This window comes from Sapajus apella, unplaced genomic scaffold, assembly GCF_009761245.1.
Source record: "Sapajus apella isolate SASKATOON/1434 unplaced genomic scaffold, GSC_monkey_1.0 scaffold213, whole genome shotgun sequence".
NCBI lineage: Eukaryota > Metazoa > Chordata > Mammalia > Primates > Cebidae > Sapajus > Sapajus apella.
In genome coordinates this window covers 134102-156110 of record NW_022437153.1, presented here as the reverse complement: position 1 = coordinate 156110, position 22009 = coordinate 134102, and the positions used below count along the sequence as shown (strand labels likewise).

Below are 22009 nucleotides of genomic sequence, written 5' to 3'. Positions count from 1 at the left end.
AAGAAGAAGAAGAAGAACTTACCTGAGTGCACTGCTCATCGCTCAGACTAGCTCTCTCTTGGGTTGAACTAGATGATCCACTTCTAAAAACAAAGAATTATAATTTCCCTTATGTAATATTTTGTAACAATTGGCAATAAGTTTAAGAATTCTGACTTCTCTGGAGTAGGGTAAAGATAAAAGTACATGAAGGCAGGGGAGAGTATTTATTTTGTCCATACAAAACAGACTACAGCAAAGAACCGTTATCTATTTTTTTCTTTTCTTTTTTCTTATATATATAGTTTAAGGGCAAATTAGTAATAATTAGAGCAAGTGCTTCTTTAGTACATATTATGTGCTAGGCATTGCTCTAACCCTTTAATATTCTCAACAACTCTATGAAGTAAATACTATTATTATCCTGTAGATGTGAGTCTACAAAGGCAGAGATAAAGTGACTTACCCAAGGTAATTTAGCTAATAAACAATGGAGCCAGAATTTGACCCCGGGCAAGCAGTATGGCTTCAGTGAATGAGCTCTTAACAGTACACTCTGCAACCTCTTTCCTTCAATATGTCACAGAGGAGCAACGACTATCTGAGCTGCTAGCGGGAGGAGAGCTAGGGAGAATTTACCAAGACAGCTGTAGGTAAAGAAAGGCAGATTTATTAGAGAGAAAGCATGAAAATACGGTGCAAGAAAGCAGTGGCCAGCCAGCAATAGAGGAACTGACTGCAAGGAAACAAAGGCTTGCTGGGGATTTATAGAATAGTATTTATGAGGTATGCTATCTGCTGAAGAGGGTTTTGTGCAGTACTGATAATGCCGAGGTTGCAGTGAGCTAACTTGCAGTTGTCTTGGTGATAAGTTGGACACAGGAAAGCTGCATGTCCTGGACTATGAAAAAAGGCAGAATTATACATTTTCTCTCTTTGCTTTCTTTGCTCCCGCTAGTCTGACTCCTTTTCCCTAATTAGGATTCCACAATGTGGATTCTAAAGATGTCTCCTGATGTCTCAGAAAATAATTTCCAAGGAGCATGAACTGAATTGCAAACTGAACTTTGTATAAAGTTCCAGACAGAAATGACACAGCAACGTAGACACCTGAGTTGTCTAGTGCCTATATCAGGAGCAGATACAGAAAAATGCATTCCATAAGAATCAGGGTTCCCTTTTTATGCAAAGATTTCTAGAATTTTACCTCTAGGCAATCCTTAGTTTTTACCCACAGACTGCAATGGCTAGGATCACAATCCAGCAAAAAACATACATGGTATCATATACAGTCACCATTAGAAGGAAACATGGAAAAGTTGCAAAACACATTTGCTCATTTCTCTTATAGTTGTAACATCTACTGTTAAAATGTCTACGCAATGTAACACTTAGTCAGCAAGATTAACTGATCTTAAACCACAGAAGTCAGAATCTCCATGTGTACCTGTCTGCCGCCATTATGCCAGCCATGGTGACAGCACCAATAATCCCAATGAGTTTGTACTTCAATATGGTGCTAGAGAGCTGCTTTCTTATCACCAAGTGCATGTCATCCTGCAATAAGACGATGAAGAAAAATGAAAATGCTGGCGTGGCACAGCAAAAGAATGAATGGATATTGAGTCATACAGCTAGAACATAAAGAGTTCTACTGTTTACTGTTTTTTTTTTTTTTTTTTTTTTTTGAGAACGGAGTTTTGCTCGTTATGCTAAAATGCAACGATGAAATCTCTGCTCACTGCAACCTCTGCCTCCTGGGTTCAAGCAATTCTCCTGCCTCAGCTTCCTGGGTAGCTGGGATTATAGGTGCCTGCCACTACGCCCGGCTAATTTTGTTTCACCACGTTGGCCAGACTGGTCTTGAAGTCCTGACCTCAGGTGAGCCGCCCACCTCAGCTTTCCAAAGTGCTGGATTTATAGGTATGAGCCACCACGCCCACCCCACTGTGTCTTTAGCGAGTCATTTCATCTCTCCAAGTTTTAATTTTTATATCTGTGAAATGGGGAAGGTTGTTTTAAGGATTTGAGACGAATTACCAAAAACTTCTAGAACAGTGCCTGGCACATGATAGACATTCAATCATAATAGTTTTTATTGTTATTATTTCTATAATGATATGAAAATTATCATAATGTTGATGACAGCGCAGCTAAAATACTGAACTAGAATAAAATACTTAGGTACAGATCTAAACATGGAGGCAAGGTTGGGCGTTTTTTTTGTAGAGACAGGTGTCACTATGTTCTCCAGGCTGGTCTCAAACTCCTGGGCACACGTGATTTGCCTGCTTTGGCCTCCCAAAGTGCTGGGATTACAGCCTGGCTTTTTCAGTGAATGATGTCCACAAACAAAAGCAAGCCCAGGTGAAGTTCACATTAGATGGAGATGTTTCTTAGGAAACAAGGCAATTATGTGCCCCCACTGCATTCAGAACCTGAATAGTTTCATGATTAGCTGATCACAGACCCATCTCTACCCTAACAGACAAAGCTTTTTTTTTTGAGGGCAGAGGATCGATCTAATTTATCAGTGCCTGGCAGAGTAGGCCCTTAATGTTTGTGGTAAGAATAAAAAATTGCCTCTATTTCCACTACTACACAGACTAGTAAATCTATCATTTGTTTGGTTTTGTCCAGCAAATTTCAAGTAAAGAGGTTTAAAAATACAAAAATTAGCTGGGTGTGGTGGCATGTGCTTATAGTCCCAGCTACTCGGGAGGCTGAGGCAAGGAGAATTGCTTAAACCCAGGAGGCGGAGGTTGCAATAAGCCACTGCACTGCAGTCTGGGTGAAAGAGCTGGACAAAAAAAAATTAAAAATAAATAAAAATAGGCCGGGCGCGGTGGCTCAAGCCTGTAATCCCAGCACTTTGGGAGGCCGAGGCGGGTGGATCACGAGGTCAAGAGATCGAGACTATCCTGGTCAACACGGTGAAACCCCGTCTCTACTAAAAATATAAAAAATTAGCTGGGCATGGTGGCGCGTGCCTGTAATCCCTGCTACTCAGGAGGCTGAGGCAGGAGAATTGCCTGAACCCAGGAGGCGGAGGTTGCGGTGAGCCGAGATCGCGCCATTGCACTCCAGCCTGAATAAATTAGTGAAACTCCGTCTCAAAAAAAAAATAAATAAATAAAAATAAAAAATAAAAAAAAAAAATAAAAATAACAAAATCTTTCCCAACATATTGCCCCTTACCTGGATGTGGCTGCTGGCTTCATTCTGTTTGCTAAACGCCAGTGTGCTGAGAACATAGAAGAGTTTTCGTATTTGCTGAGGGTATATGTTATCTAGATAATCTAAAATGCCCTGTGGAAAAAATGATACCAACAGTGATGCTAGCAACTAACATTTTTTTCCCTTAAAAATCAAAAAATTAAAATCCCTGTAAGAGAGGCACACATAGCCAGGCATCTAAAACTTTTTAGTTTCCTTAAAAGCTTAAGTTTTAGGCCGGGTGCAGTGGCTCACGCCTGTAATCCCAGCACGTTGGAAGGCTGAGGCATGTGGATCATGAGGTCAGGAGATGGAGACCATCCTGGCCATGGTGAAACCCCGTCTCTTTAAAAAAGAAAAAAAAGAAGAAAAAAAAAAAAAAAAAAAAAAAAAAAAAAAAAAAAGAAAAGCTTAAGTTCTAAAAGCTCTGCTCAGAGCCCAAAGGTTTGGTAGACTGGATATAAATGAGAAAACTCTTAAAGCTTTCTAATTCTCTTATTATTAGAGAGTAGGAACAAATATCAGGAAAGATGTTTTCTTTGTCCTCTTCACTCTGCATCTACTGGTTAGTCATTCTAATGCATCTTCCAGTTCTCCGATCTCTGTATTCTTTACTTCCACCTTTCCCTTTTTTTTTTTTTTTTCAGTGAAAACAGTATTCTATCAAAAGCTATGTCTTTACCCTATTCCTTGCCACATCATCCTTTCCCAGCTTCTACTCAATGAATTTTTTCTTCTTTCTCTACAGATCTGGAAGGAGTCACAAGGAAACTATTTACTTTGTAACCTTGGGAAATGCCTCAGCTTTTCTCATCTGTAACATGGCAATAACAGCTATACTACCTTTCAGAGTTTGTCAGAGGAAAAAGTAATAAAACAGCTTTGTAAACTTTTAATTTTTTTTTTTTTTTTGAGATGGAGTTTCGCTCTTGTTACCCAGGCTGGAGTGCAATGGCGCGATCTTGGCTCACCGCAACCTCCGCCTCCTGGGTTCAGGCAATTCTCCTGCCTCAGCCTCCCGAGTAGCTGGGACTACAGGCACGTGCCACCATGCCCAGCTAATTTTTTGTATTTTTAGTAGAGACGGGGTTTCACCATGTTGACCAGGATGGTCTCGATCTCGTGACCTCATGATCCACCCGTCTCGGCCTCCCAAAGTGCTGGGATACAGGCGTGAGCCACCGTGCCCGGCCCATAAACTTTTAATTTAAAAAAATTTCCATTTCCTCCTCTCTATTGAATCTTCTCTTAGCCTAAAAGCAACCTCAAACCTCCTCATCTAAAAAATATCTCTCTTGCAACCAGCTTCTCTCTTAAGCTACTTTTCTTATTTTCTCCTCCTCCTTGATGCTTCTCAATATTGACTCTATTCCCCCAGTTTTCAAGTTACTGCTCTCTGGCTTCCATCCTTATAATTCAACTTACATTGTTCTTTCAAAGGTTAACAGAGCTATCCTAATTACCAAAGCCAATAACCTATGCTCCATCTTCAACTCCTACAGTATCCAACACTGGAGATAAATCCCTCAGTCTTGAAACTCATTCCTAGGCTTTTGCTACCTGACATCCTTCAAGTTCACATTACTCATCTTCTATTTTTTTAATTTTCCTTCTATGGACATTTGCTTTAGTCTACCACTTAAACTGCAACGTTCTCAAAATGTCTGTGCTCTTCTAAGCTTCTATGGTCTTCTGCCTCTAAATTGCCTCAGTTGAGCTCACATTTATACGGTTATGAATACCCAAATTAAATCTTCTACCAAAGGGTGCCCCACAAGGTTCCAAACCAGAATTTTCAACTATCTGCTAACCATCTACATGTGGCTATCCCAGAATGCACTCATCATACTTCCTACAGAAGATGTTCTCCCTCCTGGTCTCAGGAAATGACACAACCATTCACCTAGTGTTCTAAGATGATAAACTCAGACCTAGTTTTCCTGTTTCTTATTGCCACCATATTTTTAACAGTCACCAAATCATGTTAATTCTAACACCAAATTGTCTCTTAAACCATCATTTCTTCTGCATTCCCGCAACCAAAATCTGACCCTACTCTCACTCCCTTAGACCATTTCAGCGGTCTCCAATCCACCCATTATATAGCCTACTGAGTTATCTGTCAAAGTCGAGTAGATTAGGTCAGCTCTATCTAAAAACTGGTAATAGCTCCCTATTATCTAGAAAATAAAGTTGAAACTCTTTAGCAGGTTATTTGAGACTCTCTGCAACATGGGCCTGTCCTGTATCTTAACAGCCTCACCTCCCACCACTCCTCTCCATACATATCCTATACTTCAGTCATGCTTGTTTGCTTCTCATTTCTCCAAGTCACACCATTGACTTGGGCACCAATTTGCTTCTGCTCAAACTTTTCTCTGTCTAGAATCCACTTCCCTTACTTTCTCTTGTCAACCATTCCCAGCCTTCAACAATCACTCAAATTGCTTCTTTGAAGATTTCTCCAGCTTCCCAGGCTAAATAATTATTCTTGCTCTGTTGTATCTATAGTACGTTACTGGAAAAATTCACCATGTTGTATTTATAGTGACTTGCTTATGTGTTTTAGTCTTTAACATCAAAGGCAAGGACCTACTTTACATGCACAGCACCCAGAATAGAGCTTAGCCCATAGATTAAGTATAAAGAAGTGTTTACTGAATGAATTAACACACAGAATAGTCACTTTTTATTTATATGACTTGCCCATTATTTCACCTCCTTCCCACCTCCTCCCACCAATTATAGTATTCAGTATCTAAAGTACAAGAAGCCAATGAGATACCTTTACAAAGACAGCATTCATCATCATAGCAGATGGGTTTAATACCACCAACTCTAGGAGGACATCTAATGCAGTATCAACTTCAGCTTCATTCCCACTGCAGATATGGGTCACTAAGGCACCAACCACTTCCTACACAGGGGAGAGTCAATAGACAGTCTAAAACAAAATATGGAATGGCTGCTCTAAAAGGGTTTACCCCAAGGCCTCTTCAATCTCTGCTTTGTTAAAATAACAATCAACCCAATCCCATCATCTATTATTTAGTTTTCACTAATGTTGGCTTCAGGGGATTTAGGAATAAGCAATGTAACTATTATCATCCACTCTTGACCTATTTCCCGTAACTTATCAGTGAGCACTACCTAAGCCCTCCTGATTTTGCTTCTTGGCATGTTTTCCTCTTTCTTTTTTCTCATATGGATTAAATTTTACACTTTAAGTTGGGGTTATACAAGACCAGTTGAAATTTCTCAAAAAGATGGCACTCAAGGAGCTAAAAGCTTTAAAGGTTTTCTCTATATAGTACAGGGTAGACTTGCATGTTTCCAAGCAAACATGGAATTATGATAGTGTCTCTAAGATATTAAGAGGGTTCAAAAATGTCTTAGGGCCGGGCACGGTGGCTCACGCCTGTAATCCCAGCACTTTGGGAGGCCGAGGCGGGTGGATCACGAGGTCAAGAGATCGAGACCATCCTGGTCAACACGGTGAAACCCCGTCTCTACTAAAAATACAAAAAATTAGCTGGGCATGGTGGCGCGTGCCTGTAATCCCAGCTAGTCAGGAGGCTGAGGCAGGAGAATTGCCTGAACCCAGGAGGCGGAGGTTGCGGTGAGCCGAGATCGCGCCATTGCACTCCAGCCTGGGTAACGAGAGTGAAACTCTGTCTCAAAAAAAAAAAAAAAAGTCTTAGATGCCATTCTTCTTTTATACCATCGCTCCATGACAGTCATAACAGAATTTTATTCTCAACTGCAACAGCTAGCGCATGTCAGCTGCAACTATGGCTCTATTTGAAAAATTTTTTTTACAAATCTTCATTTGAAAGTTCTATTCAAATGCATTTTAACATTGCTAATAATAGGAAGAATATATGTAAAAATACAAAATAAAGACACTGTTCAGTACTTGCTTTCAAAAACATTTTCCACAAGTACAGTCTTCCCTCTCTGGACATATGCTATTAAAATGCGTCTCGGCCAGGTGTGATGGCTCATGCCTATAATTCCAGCACTTTGGGAAGTGGAGGCAGGTAGATCACCTGAGGTCAGGAGTTCAAGACTAGCCTGGCCAACATGGTGAAACCCTATCTCTACTAAAAATACAAAAAATTAGGCGCGGTGGCTCACCCTGTAATCTCAGTACTTTGGAAGGCCAAGGTGGGCGGATCACCTGAGGTTGGGAATTCAAGACCAGCCTGACCAACATGGAGAAACCCCATCTCTACCCAAAATAGAAAATTAGGCAGGCTTGGTGGTGCATGCCTGTAATCCCAGCTACTTGGGAGGCTGAGGCAGGAGAATCACTGGAAGCCGGGAGGTGAAGGTTGCCGTGAGCCAAGATCGCACAATTACATTCCAGCCTGGGCAACAAGATTGAAACTGTCTCAAAAAATAAATAAATAAATAGCTGGGAGTGGTGGTACGTGCCTGTAATTCAGCTACTCAGGAGGCTGAGACAGGAGAATCGCTTGAACCCAGGAGGCAGAGGCTGTAGTCAGCCAAGATCGTGCTGCTGTACTCCAGCCTGGGCAACAAGAGTAAAACTCCATCTCAAAGAAAAAAAAAAAAAAAAAAAAAGTGTCTCATGTTCTTGGTAATAGGGTTAGAACCTCAAGCATTTCTTGTTCATTTGTTTTTTGCCGCAATTTTTTCTAGAGAACAATTCCAAGATTGGAATTATTTACAGCTAAATTTAACTGCCATTCCTGTATTATGGAAACTACCTACTGATGACCCCAATTCTTTAAGCCAAGGTTTATTTGAAATAGCCTGGATCTGGATCTTGATTTCAGACAGAGGATCTTAGAGCTCAGAACACAGAGTTAGGTCCACCAGTCAAGTCTCTTCATTTCTTCAAGGCTGGGACTAGAATTGAGCTTTCCTGAGACCCAGTTCAGAGTTCCCTCCCCTTCAGTATGTTCCAACCAACAAGAAATAAACATCACATTATTTTCCCTTCCCCTGTTCCCTCCTTACCAAAAATAAATGTTTCAACATACCTGCTGGCAGTATGTGTCAAAAAACTTAAATGCGTATTTGTATAGGAGACTGCCAAATGAAATTATACTCTGGTCTAGAGAGTGAAGCAAACTCTGAGCCAGCGACAGAATAGATGAACACATATCCTTAACCTTGAGTGGGGAAGAGTAGAGAGAGAAAAGAAGCTGTAGCAAACAGTTAATACACAGCCTAAGAGTTGCTTATCCTTTTGGAATATCAGATTTCTCCTCCCTCTCATTTTAACTTAAGAATTCTTAATATTTGTTTTACACAGAATAATCCTTCACCATTCTGAGTTTTCTCTCAGAATCAATGGGATTGCATATTTGGATAATAATTAACCTTTAAGCTCAAATAAGTTAAATTATAAGTCTAATAGTACATTCCTATCTGCTCAATTTGGTATTGGAGGCCAGATCTTCTAAAATCCAGTTTCCTTACACAATCACACTATCCACCAGGGATGTTCCACCTTGGTTATAATTTGAAATAGGTATATTAAGGTTCAGTGTTAACTAAACTGATTTTCTTTAAAAAGAAGATCAAGAAGAGAAGTGATCATGTCCTACCAATAATGCAAAATACATACACAGACATTAATGGACCCAGAGTAAATAACCAGTTAATAAACATAGCTTCCTTACTGATGTCATAATTTAAAAAAAAAATCTTACATTTAGTACTAAGCTGGGTATAATACTCTATTGGGGAAAATGCAATGAAAAATTACGTATGAGTTTTATCCTATAGAAAATTACAGCCCAAAATATTTATCATTAGCAGAAATAAACACAGAAAGAACTGCAAGATAAAATAATACAAACATTAAATCTATTCCTAAATATAAAATCTTAAGACTCAATGAGGTAATTCTCATTAGCTCCTAGCCCAAACCCCAATCCACTAGCTCATCCAGTTTTCCAAGTTCTATACTGCTAATATCCTGAACGTTCAGCCAGAAAAACACTATTCTCAGCTTATAGAATTCCAGTTTGAATAATTTACATTTCTAGAGGACTGATTACCTTAAGTCCACAGTTTTGAATGGCCAGAGTTCAAATAGATTCATATTCCTTTTCTACTAGTTTCTATAGGCTGGTCCTATTCCCCTCAAGGTTTTTATAAGCTACGTAGATAGGATACGGAAGGCCAGTTTGTCAAAGTTGCAAACTGCGTTGAGATAGACAATCGAAATGATTAATGCAAAATAAAATTCAAAAATCTCAATGGGTGTGAACAATGGACTGAAGTAAGATGAAATTTTACATGGGAGTTGTAAAGCTTTCCTTTTTAGATTAAAAGTCAATAATCTCTGACACTTACTAGGTAATGAACAGAGAATGTGCTCTGGAGCAGCTGTTCTTGAATGCAGCCTGATCGAATCTTATTTCTTAGCACCCTTTCAATGTACTTCTTTGTCTGAGTATTGGTGCTATAGATGATGAAAAGCATCACCACGTCAAAAACCTATTGTCAGATATGCAATAGAAGAACAGTCAGTAAATCAGTACCTTTGCTACAACAAAACAGCAGCTTTTTCCCATTAAAACACAGAATGGATGGTACTCATTTGTTGAACAAACTCCCCTGGGAATACCTATACTTTTCACAAAACCCAGAAATAATTTTTAGAGAAATAAAGTGTCACAACTATTAACCACTGGTATCTCTTAAGAATACATTGCAATATACGTGAAAGTGATATTACTATAGAAGAACCTTCGAACATCTTCACATTTATTAAAGATTCAATCACTTGCCAACTCCAGTATGTATTTTCACTATTATTAGGAAAATTACTTTGTGAAAAGTTGGAAAGGCTGTAAATGCCCATCAATATGGGAAAAGTTCAATAAATCATCATAGAGTAATTTTAATTTTTGAAATATTACAGTCATCAAAAAGAACAAGACAAGCTGGGCATGGTGGCTCATGCCTGTAATCCCAGCACTTTGGGAGGTCAAGGTGGGTAGATCACTTGAAGTCAGGAGTTCGAGACCAGCCTGGTCAACATGGTAAAATCCCATCTTTACTTAAAAAAAAAAAAAAAAAAAAAAAAAAAATTAGATGGTCATGGTGGCAGGGGCCTGTAATCCCAGCTACTCAGGAGCCTGAGGCAGATAAATCATTTGAAACTGGGAGGTGGAGGTTGCAGTGACCCAAGATCATGCCACCGCACTCCAGCCTGGGTGACAGAGCAAGACTGTCAAAGTTTTTAAATTAAAAAATTTAAAAATTAAAAAAAAAAAAGAAAGAGAGAATAAGCTAGATCAGGGATCCCCAACCCCTGGACCAGAGTCCGTGGTCTGTTAGGAACCAAGCTGCAAAGCAGGAGGTGAGGGGCAGTCAAGTGAGCATTACCACCTGAGATCCACCTCTTGTCAGATTAACGGCAGCATTAGATTCTCATAGCAGTGTGAACCCTATTGTGAACTGCACGTGCACAGGATCTAGGCTGCACATTCCTTATGAGAATCTAACTAGTGCCCGATGGTCTAAGGTGGAACAGTTTCATCCTGAAATCATGCCCCCACACTGTCTGTGGAAAAAAATGTCTTCCATGAAACCAGTCCTTGGTGCCAAAAAGGTTAGAGACTGCTGAGCTAGTTTATATTTTTTGACAGAGAAAAGACATTCCTGACATGAAGTGGGAAAAAAAGCAACCTGTAAAATAATAATCAGGATGGGCATGGTGGCTGTCTGTAATCCCACTGCTTTGGGAGGCTGAGGAAGGAAGATCACTTCAGCCCAAGAGATTGAGGTAACAGTGAACTGTGATCGTGCCACTGCATTCTAGCCTGGGTGACAGAGTGAGACCCTGTCTCTTTAAACAATACCACTCATAATCATAGTTAAAATTCTGCTTTTGCAAAAACAATATATAAACATACATATGTGTTGGCATAAGAGTATACCTGTACTTGCATACAATTACAGCTTGTTTATGAACAGAAAAAATTTGAAAGGATTGATTATCCCTGAGGAATGGGAAGAGAGTGGAGAAAAACTGTACCTTATTATTATTATTTTTTTTTAGATGGAGTCTCACTCTGTTGTCCAGGCTGGAGTGCAATGATGCACTCTTGGCGCACCACAACTTCTACCTCTTGGGTTCAAGCGATTCTCCTGCTTCAGCCTCCTGAGTAGCCGGGATCACAGGCATGTAGCATCACGCCCGGCTAATTTTTGTATTTTTAGTACAGACAGGCTTTCACCATGTTGGTCAGGCTGGTTTCAAACTTCTGACCCTGTGATCCACCTGCCTTGGCCTCCCAAAGTGCTGGGATTACAGGCTTGAGCCACCATGCCCAGCTCTTTAAAACTGTACTTTTTACATCTGTAGATTCCTTGTGGGTTTTTCTCCGCAATTAGCTTGTTTACCTAAAAAAAGAAAAATTTGGGGGCTGGGTGCAGTGGCTCACGCCTATAATCCCAACACTTTGGGAGGCCCAAGCAGGAGGATCACTTGAAGCTAAAAATTTGAGATCAACCTGGAAAACACAGCAAGACCTACATCTCTACAAAAAAATAGAAGAATTGGGCAGGTGTGGTGGCTCATGCCTATAATTCTAGCACTTTGGGAGGCTGAGGTGGGTGGATCACCTGGGGTCAGGAGTTCGAGACCAGCCTGGCCAACATGGCAAAACCCTGTCTCTACTAAAAATACAAAAATTAGCCAGGTGTGGTGGTGGGCACCTATAATCCCAGCTACTAGGGAGACTAAGACAGGAGAATTGCTTGAACCCAGGAGGCAGAGGTTGCAGTGAGCCAAGATTGTGCCACTTCACTCCAGCCTGGGTAAAAGAGCAAAACTCTGCCTCATAAATAAATAAATAAATAAAAAGCCAGGCTTGTTGGTGCTTGCCTGTAGTCCCAGTTACTCCGAAGACTGAGGTGGGAGGATCGCTTGAACCCAGGAGTTTGAGGCTGCAGTAAGCTATGATGTTGCCATAGCACTCCAGCTTGGGTAACAGAGCAAGAGCCTGTCTCTTAAAACAAAACAACAACAAAAAAAAGAGAAAAAAGCTGGGAGTGTATTCAGGGCATCTTGAGTCTATGCTTCCAGAAAAAAAAAAAAAAAAAAGTTAAAAAAAGGCAAGCAGGACAAAAAAAGAAAAAAAACAAAACAAATTCTACTACTTCTCTTAACTGAATGCTCCACTCCTTAAGACACCGAAATTGAGAAACATTAGACGAGAATACAGTCATTAAAAATAACAATGAAAACAATGCAGAAGCACGTGAAATATTTATGACAGGAGAAAAAATGTTAAAAGAAAAAAGAATACAAACTATATTTATACAATGATTACAAATATGTACAAATAGGTATGCAAGCAACCAAGGTGGTCAATTTATGTTTATGCAAAACCAAAAACAGTGTGTTGGAGTACTTTGATATTTTTCACCACAGAAAAATTTAAATTTTTTTCACTGCTTTATTCAGCATTATAAAAGCTTTTAAGATAGTCATCCAAAAATTAGATAACACAACCAAAAGCCCACAAAACAGATTCCAACCAAAGAAAAATCTTTAAAAGCAACTAATCAGCACCTAAGAAACTCAATCATCTAGCATTTTTTTGGAGACAGTTTCTTACTCTGTTTCCCAGGCTGGAGTGCAGTGGCACATGCCACCAGGCCAGGCTAATTTTTTTGTGTGTTTTCAGTAGAGACGGGGTTTTGCCATATTGGCCAGGCTAATCTCAAACTCCTGACCTCAGACAATCCGCCTGCCTCAGCCCCCCAAAGTGTTGAGATTATAGGCATGAGCCACTGTGCCCAGGCAATCATCTGGCTTTTTGATGGAAGATATTTCTAGAATTAAGAAAGACAAAAGATCTAGTACTATCGCCTTGACAGTGGACAGACTGATTTACTCCAGTCAGGTCTACCTGGGCAAAGTAAAGAAAAACATGAAATGCCATTATCTTGACAGTGGCGCTAGATGGAAGGAAGGGCAATTAGGCAGGTACAGAAACCTAAGACTTAGGTGGCTATTTTCTTCATCTCATCAGTGGGGAACTGGCTTCTTTGATTGCATCTTGAAGTGCTTGTTTAAATTGTGAGTATTTCCCCTTATGGATACTGTAAGCTTATTTTATAGCCAGAGTGAGTAGGGGTAGGCTACCTGGCCAGTCACCACCTCAGATTATCCTTCCCAGACAGCTAATGTTTATTAGAGCAACTACAGAAGAAAGAAAAGGGTGACTGGAAGGAGGGGAAAAAAAGAAAGTGGGAAGGCAAGCTAGCCACTGTCATTACTTTAAGTCTACAATACTTAAAATGCATAGTACGTGAATATTACCTTGTGTTCAGACACTGAGGAAGTGTTTTCAATTGCCTGAAAAAGCAAGAGAGAATCACAAAAATATTATGACACATCAGCGAAACACATTTCACCTTATTCAGCATGCCTTGTTACCTCATCTGAGAGCCAATGTGTCCATATGGCAACCATCAGCTATCATTTCCACTTGAATAACTTTTGAGATTTTTATTTAAATTTACCTTATTTATACATCTGTCACTAATTGCCACTCATTTCCTCCTTGATAGTCAAAGTTCCAAAGATCTCACCTTAATCCAGGCTTCTGAAATTGTTTTCTCATATCTAATAGCTGACTTTATTACATCAAAGAGGAGAACAATACAGCTCTGACCACTGCTTTCTTGATTTCCCGAGGAACTACAAATAGCAGAGAGGAAAATTACTCTTCTACCCACCAGAAAAGAACTTACAAGATCTGAGTTCCTGCTCAGTAGCTATGTATCCTGGAGCAAATGACAACCTCATGTGTAAGATGGCTAATAAACTTGCACTGTAGTCTGTCTAGGATTGACCTGAATGGCTAAGAAAACATATAAACACATACATACTCACATACATATATGTAATTTGAATAACTATGTAATACTAGATGTAAATGTCATAATAGTACCATTATTTGTAGTTGTAAGTATTAAGCTCTAACTCTGACTTTGAGATATCAGAAAACTGTGACATCCTATGTGAGGAAAAGGGTGGTAATTATCCATGAGCTCTTTACCTTGCTCGTCCTTTACTTTTCAGCTTTACTTGGGAAGCCTGCAACTGTGATGGCAAAACACAATGCTGCAGATCCAACTTCTCCCGAAGCTCAGAAATTACCTGCAGAAAGTAAATATTAGCTATGGTGTTCTGTTCATTCGTAGTGGGTAGGTACAGTCCAGTCTCTCAACCATAACAGTCTCCTGAAAGACTGAGAAAGAGAAATTGTAAATGTTGGACATTTCGAAAAATAGAGTTGATGAGAATAGCTAATGCAATGTCACAGAATGCCATGCCCCAAATTTCAGAATTCTGTGAGGTACTACAAAAAAAAAGAGTAAATATAACTTACAACAGCTTATATAGAGTAATGAATCTGTTGAACAGCTTCATTCTCTTCTCTAAATGCTATCTCAATTAGTCAGTATTCTCAGTCTAGGGACAGAGAAGAGCAACTGGGACTTATTAATTTAAGTCCCTTTATCTAGGTGTGATGGGATATAAAAGCATACCTCAAGTGCATCCATGGCTGTTACGGAATGAAGAATGAATTTTATTATCACAGGTAAATCCTCCAATCTGATCGATGACAACTTACCCATCACCAATTGGCGGACCTAAAAATTACAAGGACAAAAACTTTACACATTTTCATGTCACTACCTCAACTTTATCCCGAACTATTAGGTAAAATTAGAAAAAAAAAAAATCACTTCTCTTACTCAGCTTTCCCACTTATAATTTAGGGGAAAAAAAAAAAAAAAAAAACTCAACTCTCTTCCTTTTTTTTTTTCCCCAAATTACAATTTTTTTGTTGTTTTTTTTTGGAGACGGAGTTTTGCTGTTGTTGCCCAGGCTGGAGTGCAATGGCACAATCTCGGCTCACCGCAACCTCCGCCTCCTGGGTTCAAGCAAACTCCCAAAGTGCTGGGATTACAGGCTTGAGCCACCGCGCCCGGCCTTCTTTTAGCTGTTAATACCACAGCTTCGTCAAAAACAGGCAATAAATGTGAAAGAGAACTATTATCTTACATTTAGAGCCTAAATTCTCAACTGGCTACAGTACGGCATAAAAAGTATTATTCCTCGGAAGCAGGTACAATTCACGCAATATAGAAGATTTCCATTCAAAACTTACTGCTTAAAAACAGACCTATGAATCTATCATATACAGCATCTGAAACTTGTTGAGAAAAAAAAGAGAAAGAGAGAAATCAAATATGACTCACTATAGTTTCAAATAGAAATGTTCATTACACAAGATTTTTCCCAAGGCAATGACTAACACTTGTTCCAGGAAGTTGGAAAGCTGGCTGTTTCTGGAAAGAAAGTCTTTCCTACCTTCACCAGGAAGTTTGGGTCAAGTCGGAGGCTGGAAAGGACATCCAGGATTGGGACAGTGAGTGAAGTATTCTCTATCAGTAGGTCACTGTGAATGACAGAAAAAGAAAAAAGTTGTGTAATGTTTTGAGCAGAGCTAGGGAGACAATCACTTGAAAAAATCATTCACTAGAGTATGAAAAGAAACGATATACTTAGTTGCCATTAAATTATACTTTCTAGTATTCATTAAAAACTGCTTTAACTGCAAAAAATAATACATGCTCATTATAAACATTCGAATAATAAAAGTAGAAACAAGAAGCCTTCCTTCGCAATCCCCACTACCCAAAGAACACCACTATTTAGTTTGGTACATATCTTTCCCCACAAAAAGAAAAAAGGAAACCCAAAACATTAAAATGAAATGTGGTAAGTATGACAGACACATGTACATAATGCTACAGGAGCACAATGTAGTGAGGACAGTGATTGTCGTTTTTTTGTTTTTCTTTTTTGAGACACGGTCTTACTCTGATGCCCAGGTTGGAGTATGGTGGCATGATCAGGGCTCACTGTAGCCTTGATCTCCCATACGCAATCGATCCTTCCATCTCAGCCTCCTGAGTAGCTAGGATTATAGGTGCATACCACCACACATGGCTAATTTTTGTAGAGAGGGGGTTTCACCATGTTGCCCAGGCTGGTCTCGAACTCCTGGGCTCTAGCAATCCACCCACCTCAGCCTCCCAACATGCTGGGATTAAGGGTGTGAGCCACTGCACCTGACCAACAGTGACAGATTCTAAAAGAAGGCTATACAGAAGGAGATGAGCTGGCATCAGGCAGGTAAAGTGGGTGGCATAGCGCTTTGCCCAGAGGGAGCATCCTGCCCAAAAGCACAAAGGCAAGAAATCATTGGACGTTTTGGAGGTAGCTTTGCAGACTATAGAAAAGTATACCAAAAAAAAAAAAAAAAAAAAAAAAAGTTAAAAAACAAAAAAAGTATTACAAATTGAATTTTAAAAAATACTTCCAGTATAATAAAAAGTTGCATTAAGATAGAAGCTTTATTATCTAGGGAAACTATTCTCCCCTTCTTAAATACTGCCCTACGAATTACTATTTTTCAAATGAATGACAGTAAGCAATGGGTCTCAGCAAGGAGTCTGATGCAGGGCTGTGCATTACAATGAATCATCTAGGAACCCAAAGAATGTAGATGTGTAACAGGCTCCACAGATGATTTTAATGTGCAGCGAGGATTAAGGACCCCCTGAAGAACATGTTAATGGAACTAAGAGATCATGGTCAGCTTCTCCACTGGCCAAATTTAGATACCCAATCCCAAGCCAGGCTTCATTCTCATAACAGGTATACCATTTAAAAGAAAATACATGGATCTATTCAAATATATACTTTTTTTTTCTTTTTAAGTCAAATCAAGACTCATGAAGGTAGGTATCATCCTCTTTTTAGATATAAGACACCACATTACTACTGCTCTTTGCATATTACAGTGATAAAGCTCCCAGTCGAGCCTCGCTTAGATGATGACAGAGTGCTTATCCACCTGAGTTCTTTTCCCACATCAGCGTGCTGGAAATCCCCTAGGATCTCAGGTAGGCTGGTGATGATGTCATGCTGCAGGTACTCTGGAGCAACAGTGATCAGCTGCATGATCTTGGTGGTGAGGTCCTGCAGTTAGAGGACACTATTAGAACTGCAGCACATTACCCAGAATAGACAAAGACTATCTATTTGTGAAATGCAGAACTGAAATTATCTGAGAAATAAATAATAAACACAGTTGTCTCTGGACTTTGTAAAAGAATCTTTCCAAATTTTTATTTAATAAATAATATCTACTGTTCATATTTGAATAAATGTTTCTGATGAAATTTAAAGGGTGAAAGATCTATAATTCCCAAATTATGAAAATTGGAAAAAGCTAATGGATAGATGGAAAAGTATGAATTTTCTGTTTAGAAAGAGTAAAAAAGAAGCATACAACTTCCAAAAGTTTTATTAGATACAAGTTTTATTAAATTCAAGAGATAAAGTCCATAAGCCTACCTTGCCATCAACTACTCTGTCAAGCCATTTTAGTTGACTGACAATGAGTCGAGGTATGTTGATTTCTTCACTGTTCTTGCTGAAGTGATAGGAAGAGAGGACAAGAAACTTAGCCTTTCTGGCCAATATTAACAGCAAGCATTAATACTACACAAAATGTTTTAGCATTCAATTAACATTTACTGAATACCTACTATGCATCTGGCACTGTGCTAGACACACAAGTGATACCCAATACACAGGAGATATATGCTTATGTATGTTGAGAAAGATGTCTAGAAGACACACTAAATATTAACACTGAATCTACTAAAAATACAAAAAATTAGCTGGGCGTAGTGGCATGCACCTGCAATCCTAGCTACCAGGGAGGCTGAGGCAGGAGAACCACTTGAACCCAGGAGGTGGAGGTTGCAGTGAGCCAAGATCGTACCACTGCACTACTGCCTGGGTAACAGAACTCTGTTTCAAAATAAACAAATAAAACTTCAAATTTATTATTACTTGTATACAGGACCCTGAAAAAATTAAAAAGGAGAACACAGAAATGAGTATAATCCTGTCAAGCCAGAAATGTACACTATTAATATGCATATGTATATGTATATGTGTGCATCTTCCTTTTCTTAACAAAATACTAGACTGAATTATTAATAGCAAAAACTGCAATTACTTTTGCACCAACCTAATATAAATGCTATGTGTAACCTGGGTTTTTTTCAATTAATGTATGATATTAACTAGTTCTTTTTACAGTTATTAATGTGCACATGATATTTCAATTTTTTGAACATCTCAATTATTCACATTTCTTTATTTTAAACAGTAATCTTTTAAAATAAAAGGAATTCTTCACAAATTTGGGTGTCACCCTTGCAAAGGGGCCATGCTTATCTCTGTATTGTTCCAATTTTAGTATATGTGCTGTCAAAGCAAGCATTAAACTAATGTTATTTCATTTTCATTCAGTTATTATCTTAGAATAAATCACGAGACATAACATTAGGATTAAAGGGTATGCAAAATCTAAGGTTTTTCACACATAACAATCTTTTGCTCTTAGAAATCGATGCCTGAACTAATTTATATGCTCACTAGCAATGTACGAGCATGCCTATTCACTACACTCAACAAGGAAACCATTTTAGAGTAGGAAAAAATGCATTAATTTTACTGTTTAATATTTTATTTAATATTTCCTATATATTTTTTCTTTTTAGACGGAGTTTCGCTCTTGTTAGCCAGGCTGGAATGCAATGGCGTGATCTCGGCTCACCGCAACCTCCGCTTCCTGGGTTCAGGCAATTCTCCTGCCTTGGCCTCCTGAGTAGCTGGGATTACAGGCACGCGCCACCATGCCCAGCTAATTTTTTGTAGTTTTAGTAGAGACGGGTTTCACCATGTTGACCAGGATGGTCTCGATATCTCGACCTCGTGATCCATCCGCTTCGGCTTCCCAAAGTCCTGGGATTACAGGCGTGAGCCACCGCGCCCAGCCAATATTTACTATTTTAATACAGTGTTTTAAATTTGTGCCTTTGATTGCTAACAAAATTGAACTTTTAAAATATTTGATGTTCTTGTATTTCTTCTTTGTAAACTATTCACGACCTTTGTCTACTTTTCTATTAGGCTGTTCATTTTCTTCCTAACGAAGTAATTAAAAAAAAACAGGTAGGGCCACATCCCAGCACTTTGAGAGGCTGAGGCGGGTGGATCACTTGAGCCTAGAAGTTTTGAGACCAGCTTGGGCAACATAGCAAAACCTCATCTCTACCAAAAAACCACGAAAACTAGCCAGACCTGGTGGTACTGCTCACCTGTACTCACAGGCACACAGGGGGCTGAGGCGGAAGGATCACTTAAGCCTGGGAGGTTGAGGCTGCAGTGAGCCACAATCATGGCCCTCCAGCCTGGGCGACAGGGTGAGACCCTGTCTCAATATACACTACAAAATTTAAAAGGTAAGGAAAAGTATTCAGAGAATACCTAATTCCAGCCAACTGTCCTTCTATTAGGGATTATCATAAGCAATAGATACTTAAAAAAAAAATTTGTTTTTAAATAGAGACAAGGTCTCACTACATTGCCCAGGCTGGTCTTGAATTCCTGGACTCAAGCAATCCGCCTGCCTCAGCTTCCCTATAACCCCTCAGTTGGGATTATAGGTGTGAGCCATCAAACCTGGCCAATAGTTACTTTTAACCATAATCCTATTTATTTTTACAAAGTCATATTAATAGATGAAACTTCAAAGACACTCCAGTAAAATTTTAATAGTCACTTAAAAAGCATCATGATAACTATGACTTTCAGAGAAACCGACAGTCTTCAGAGTAACCTTTTCAGAGAGAAGCTTAAGTACACCAGGGTACTTTGAACATCCCATAACAACTCCACTTACTTGTCAAAAAAATATTCTGGCAACTTCTCAAATAAGGCTTTGATAATGGCAGGCTAAAAAAGAAGATATAGGGAGTTAGGAGATGATCTCAAAATACACAATAGAAATGTATAATCTCAGTTATTTGGAAGGCTGAGGCACAAGAATCGCTTGAACTTCAGGGAGGCAGAGGTTGCAGTGAGCAGATATCACACCACTGTGCTCTAGCCTGGGTGACAGGAAACCCTGAGTTTAAAAAAAAAAAAAAAAAAAAAAAAAAAAAGAGAGAGAGAGAGAAATGTATAATTCCCTCTCCAGCTAGAGCTCCTGGAGGAAACACTTTGCTAAAGTTCATACCCTATTAAAAGGCTATCCACATGAGTATCGTCTTTATTTTTAGAATATGCTATTGGAATACAAAGACTTAATTTGTCTTCTGAAAAACTGAAAATGATTATCAAGGCAAAGTTAAAATAAGCAGATAATCAAAATATTATTAAATATGATAACTGTTAATCCATGAAATGCAGGCTTTAAATGATTATTAAGTAGGTTGCAAGGGGAGCTCTCCAGAGAAACAAGGGAGCTCTTAGACTTTAGAAAACTAAATTATAGTCAAGATTTCCAAAGAAAAGAAAGAGTTTAAGAGTGTGAAAAGATTAACAGTAGGGGAAAAGAGAAGAAGAAAAATGGAGAATGGAGTAGAGGAAAATTTTTTGCTCTACATACATTTGTATAACTTGAGATATTTAAATCATATCAATGTATTGTCTACTTAATATATTAAAAGAGGGCTGGGTGTGATGGCTCACGGCTGTAATCTTAACACTTGGGGAGGCCAAGGTGGGTGGATCACAAGGTCAGGAGTTCGAGACCAGCTTTGTCAACATGGTGAAAGCCCATCTCTACTGAAAACACAAAAATTAGCAGGGCATGGTGGTGCGCGCCTGTAGTCCCAGCTACTTGAGAAGCTGAGGCAGGAGAATCGCCTGAACCTGTGAGGTGGAGGTTGTAGTGAGCTGAGATTGCACCTGGTGACAGAGCAAGACTCTGTCTCAAAACAACAAAAATTAGCTGGGTCTCAAAACAACAAAAATTACTTGGGAAGTTGAGGCAGGAGAATCGCTTGAACCCAGGAGGTGGTGGTGGCAGTGAGCCGAGATCACACCACTGCACCCCAGCCTGGGCAACAAAGGGAGACTCTGTCTCAAAATATTAATAATAATAAAATAAAAAGAGAGAAGAGGAAGAATAAAAGGACAAAAATTAAGTTACATAAGCATCTAAAAAGCTAAATGAGGGATGATGTAGATATGAATATAATAAAGATTACCAGGTACTCAGAGTACACAGGATGTAGCTTTAAGAACAGGAATCAGATGCTAAGGGAATAAATGGGACCACCAGGTGCATTAGGCTAATAAGCACAATTTTAAAACATAGACATTGCTCTACCAAACCCATCACAGCAACAGGGCTGTGGTGAAGCTGTTACAAACCCAAATTCCCCAATTAACCCTACTCTATCCTGTGTTCCCACCATTTAGACTTGAGCATACACCACAAACCTCATCAATCAAATGTTCACAGAAAAAGCAACAGTCTCACCTGTAATATGTCAATCCCCAGAAGCAGTTTGATGAGGCTCTTAGAATAAGATGCACCCATACTGTAAAAGAGACATGTTTTCTACTTTGTTTTCCTTGTTTTAATGCTTTTATCATCTTTTCTCAATAAAATTGGTTAAATACATAATCTTTAAAGAGGATCTACCCTGTTAGACAGGAAATACAGAAGTGAGCAGATGGCCCTTAACAAGGGAGAGGTAGGGATTTGAAATTCTGTCAACACAGGTGAGACACATTCTAGAAAATACTGATTTTTAGCCTCATGACCACAAACTTAGGAATTTTGAAGTTAGGTTTAAACTCTTAGGAAAAAAGAGCTTACACCAAAAATGAAATTTGAAACAACTGCGCTCTTCCTCCCCATCC

At 39.1% G+C, this 22009-nt stretch overlaps 1 protein-coding gene and 1 pseudogene across 13 annotated transcripts in view; both read right to left on the bottom strand.

The window, feature by feature from the left end:
* FANCD2 (FA complementation group D2) overlaps window positions 1-22009 on the bottom strand; it is a 65555-nt gene that overhangs the window by 38542 nt on the left and 5004 nt on the right. For 12 of the 13 annotated variants that reach the window (XM_032270644.1, XM_032270637.1, XM_032270638.1 and 9 more), the window contains 15 exons: window positions 21624-21684; window positions 20037-20089; window positions 17633-17711; window positions 17130-17254; window positions 15578-15665; window positions 14749-14853; window positions 14256-14356; window positions 13786-13894; window positions 13514-13549; window positions 9523-9672; window positions 8205-8336; window positions 5981-6112; window positions 3178-3288; window positions 1427-1536; window positions 23-83 (listed from right to left, as the gene is read on the bottom strand). In XM_032270644.1, the coding sequence (XP_032126535.1) occupies window positions 23-83; window positions 1427-1536; window positions 3178-3288; window positions 5981-6112; window positions 8205-8336; window positions 9523-9672; window positions 13514-13549; window positions 13786-13894; window positions 14256-14356; window positions 14749-14853; window positions 15578-15665; window positions 17130-17254; window positions 17633-17711; window positions 20037-20089; window positions 21624-21684 (1453 nt within the window). The remainder of the gene's footprint in view (window positions 1-22; window positions 84-1426; window positions 1537-3177; window positions 3289-5980; window positions 6113-8204; window positions 8337-9522; window positions 9673-13513; window positions 13550-13785; window positions 13895-14255; window positions 14357-14748; window positions 14854-15577; window positions 15666-17129; window positions 17255-17632; window positions 17712-20036; window positions 20090-21623; window positions 21685-22009) is intronic. The other variant, XM_032270648.1, reaches the window with a different exon arrangement.
* LOC116544350 lies at window positions 18469-18568 on the bottom strand (annotated as a pseudogene).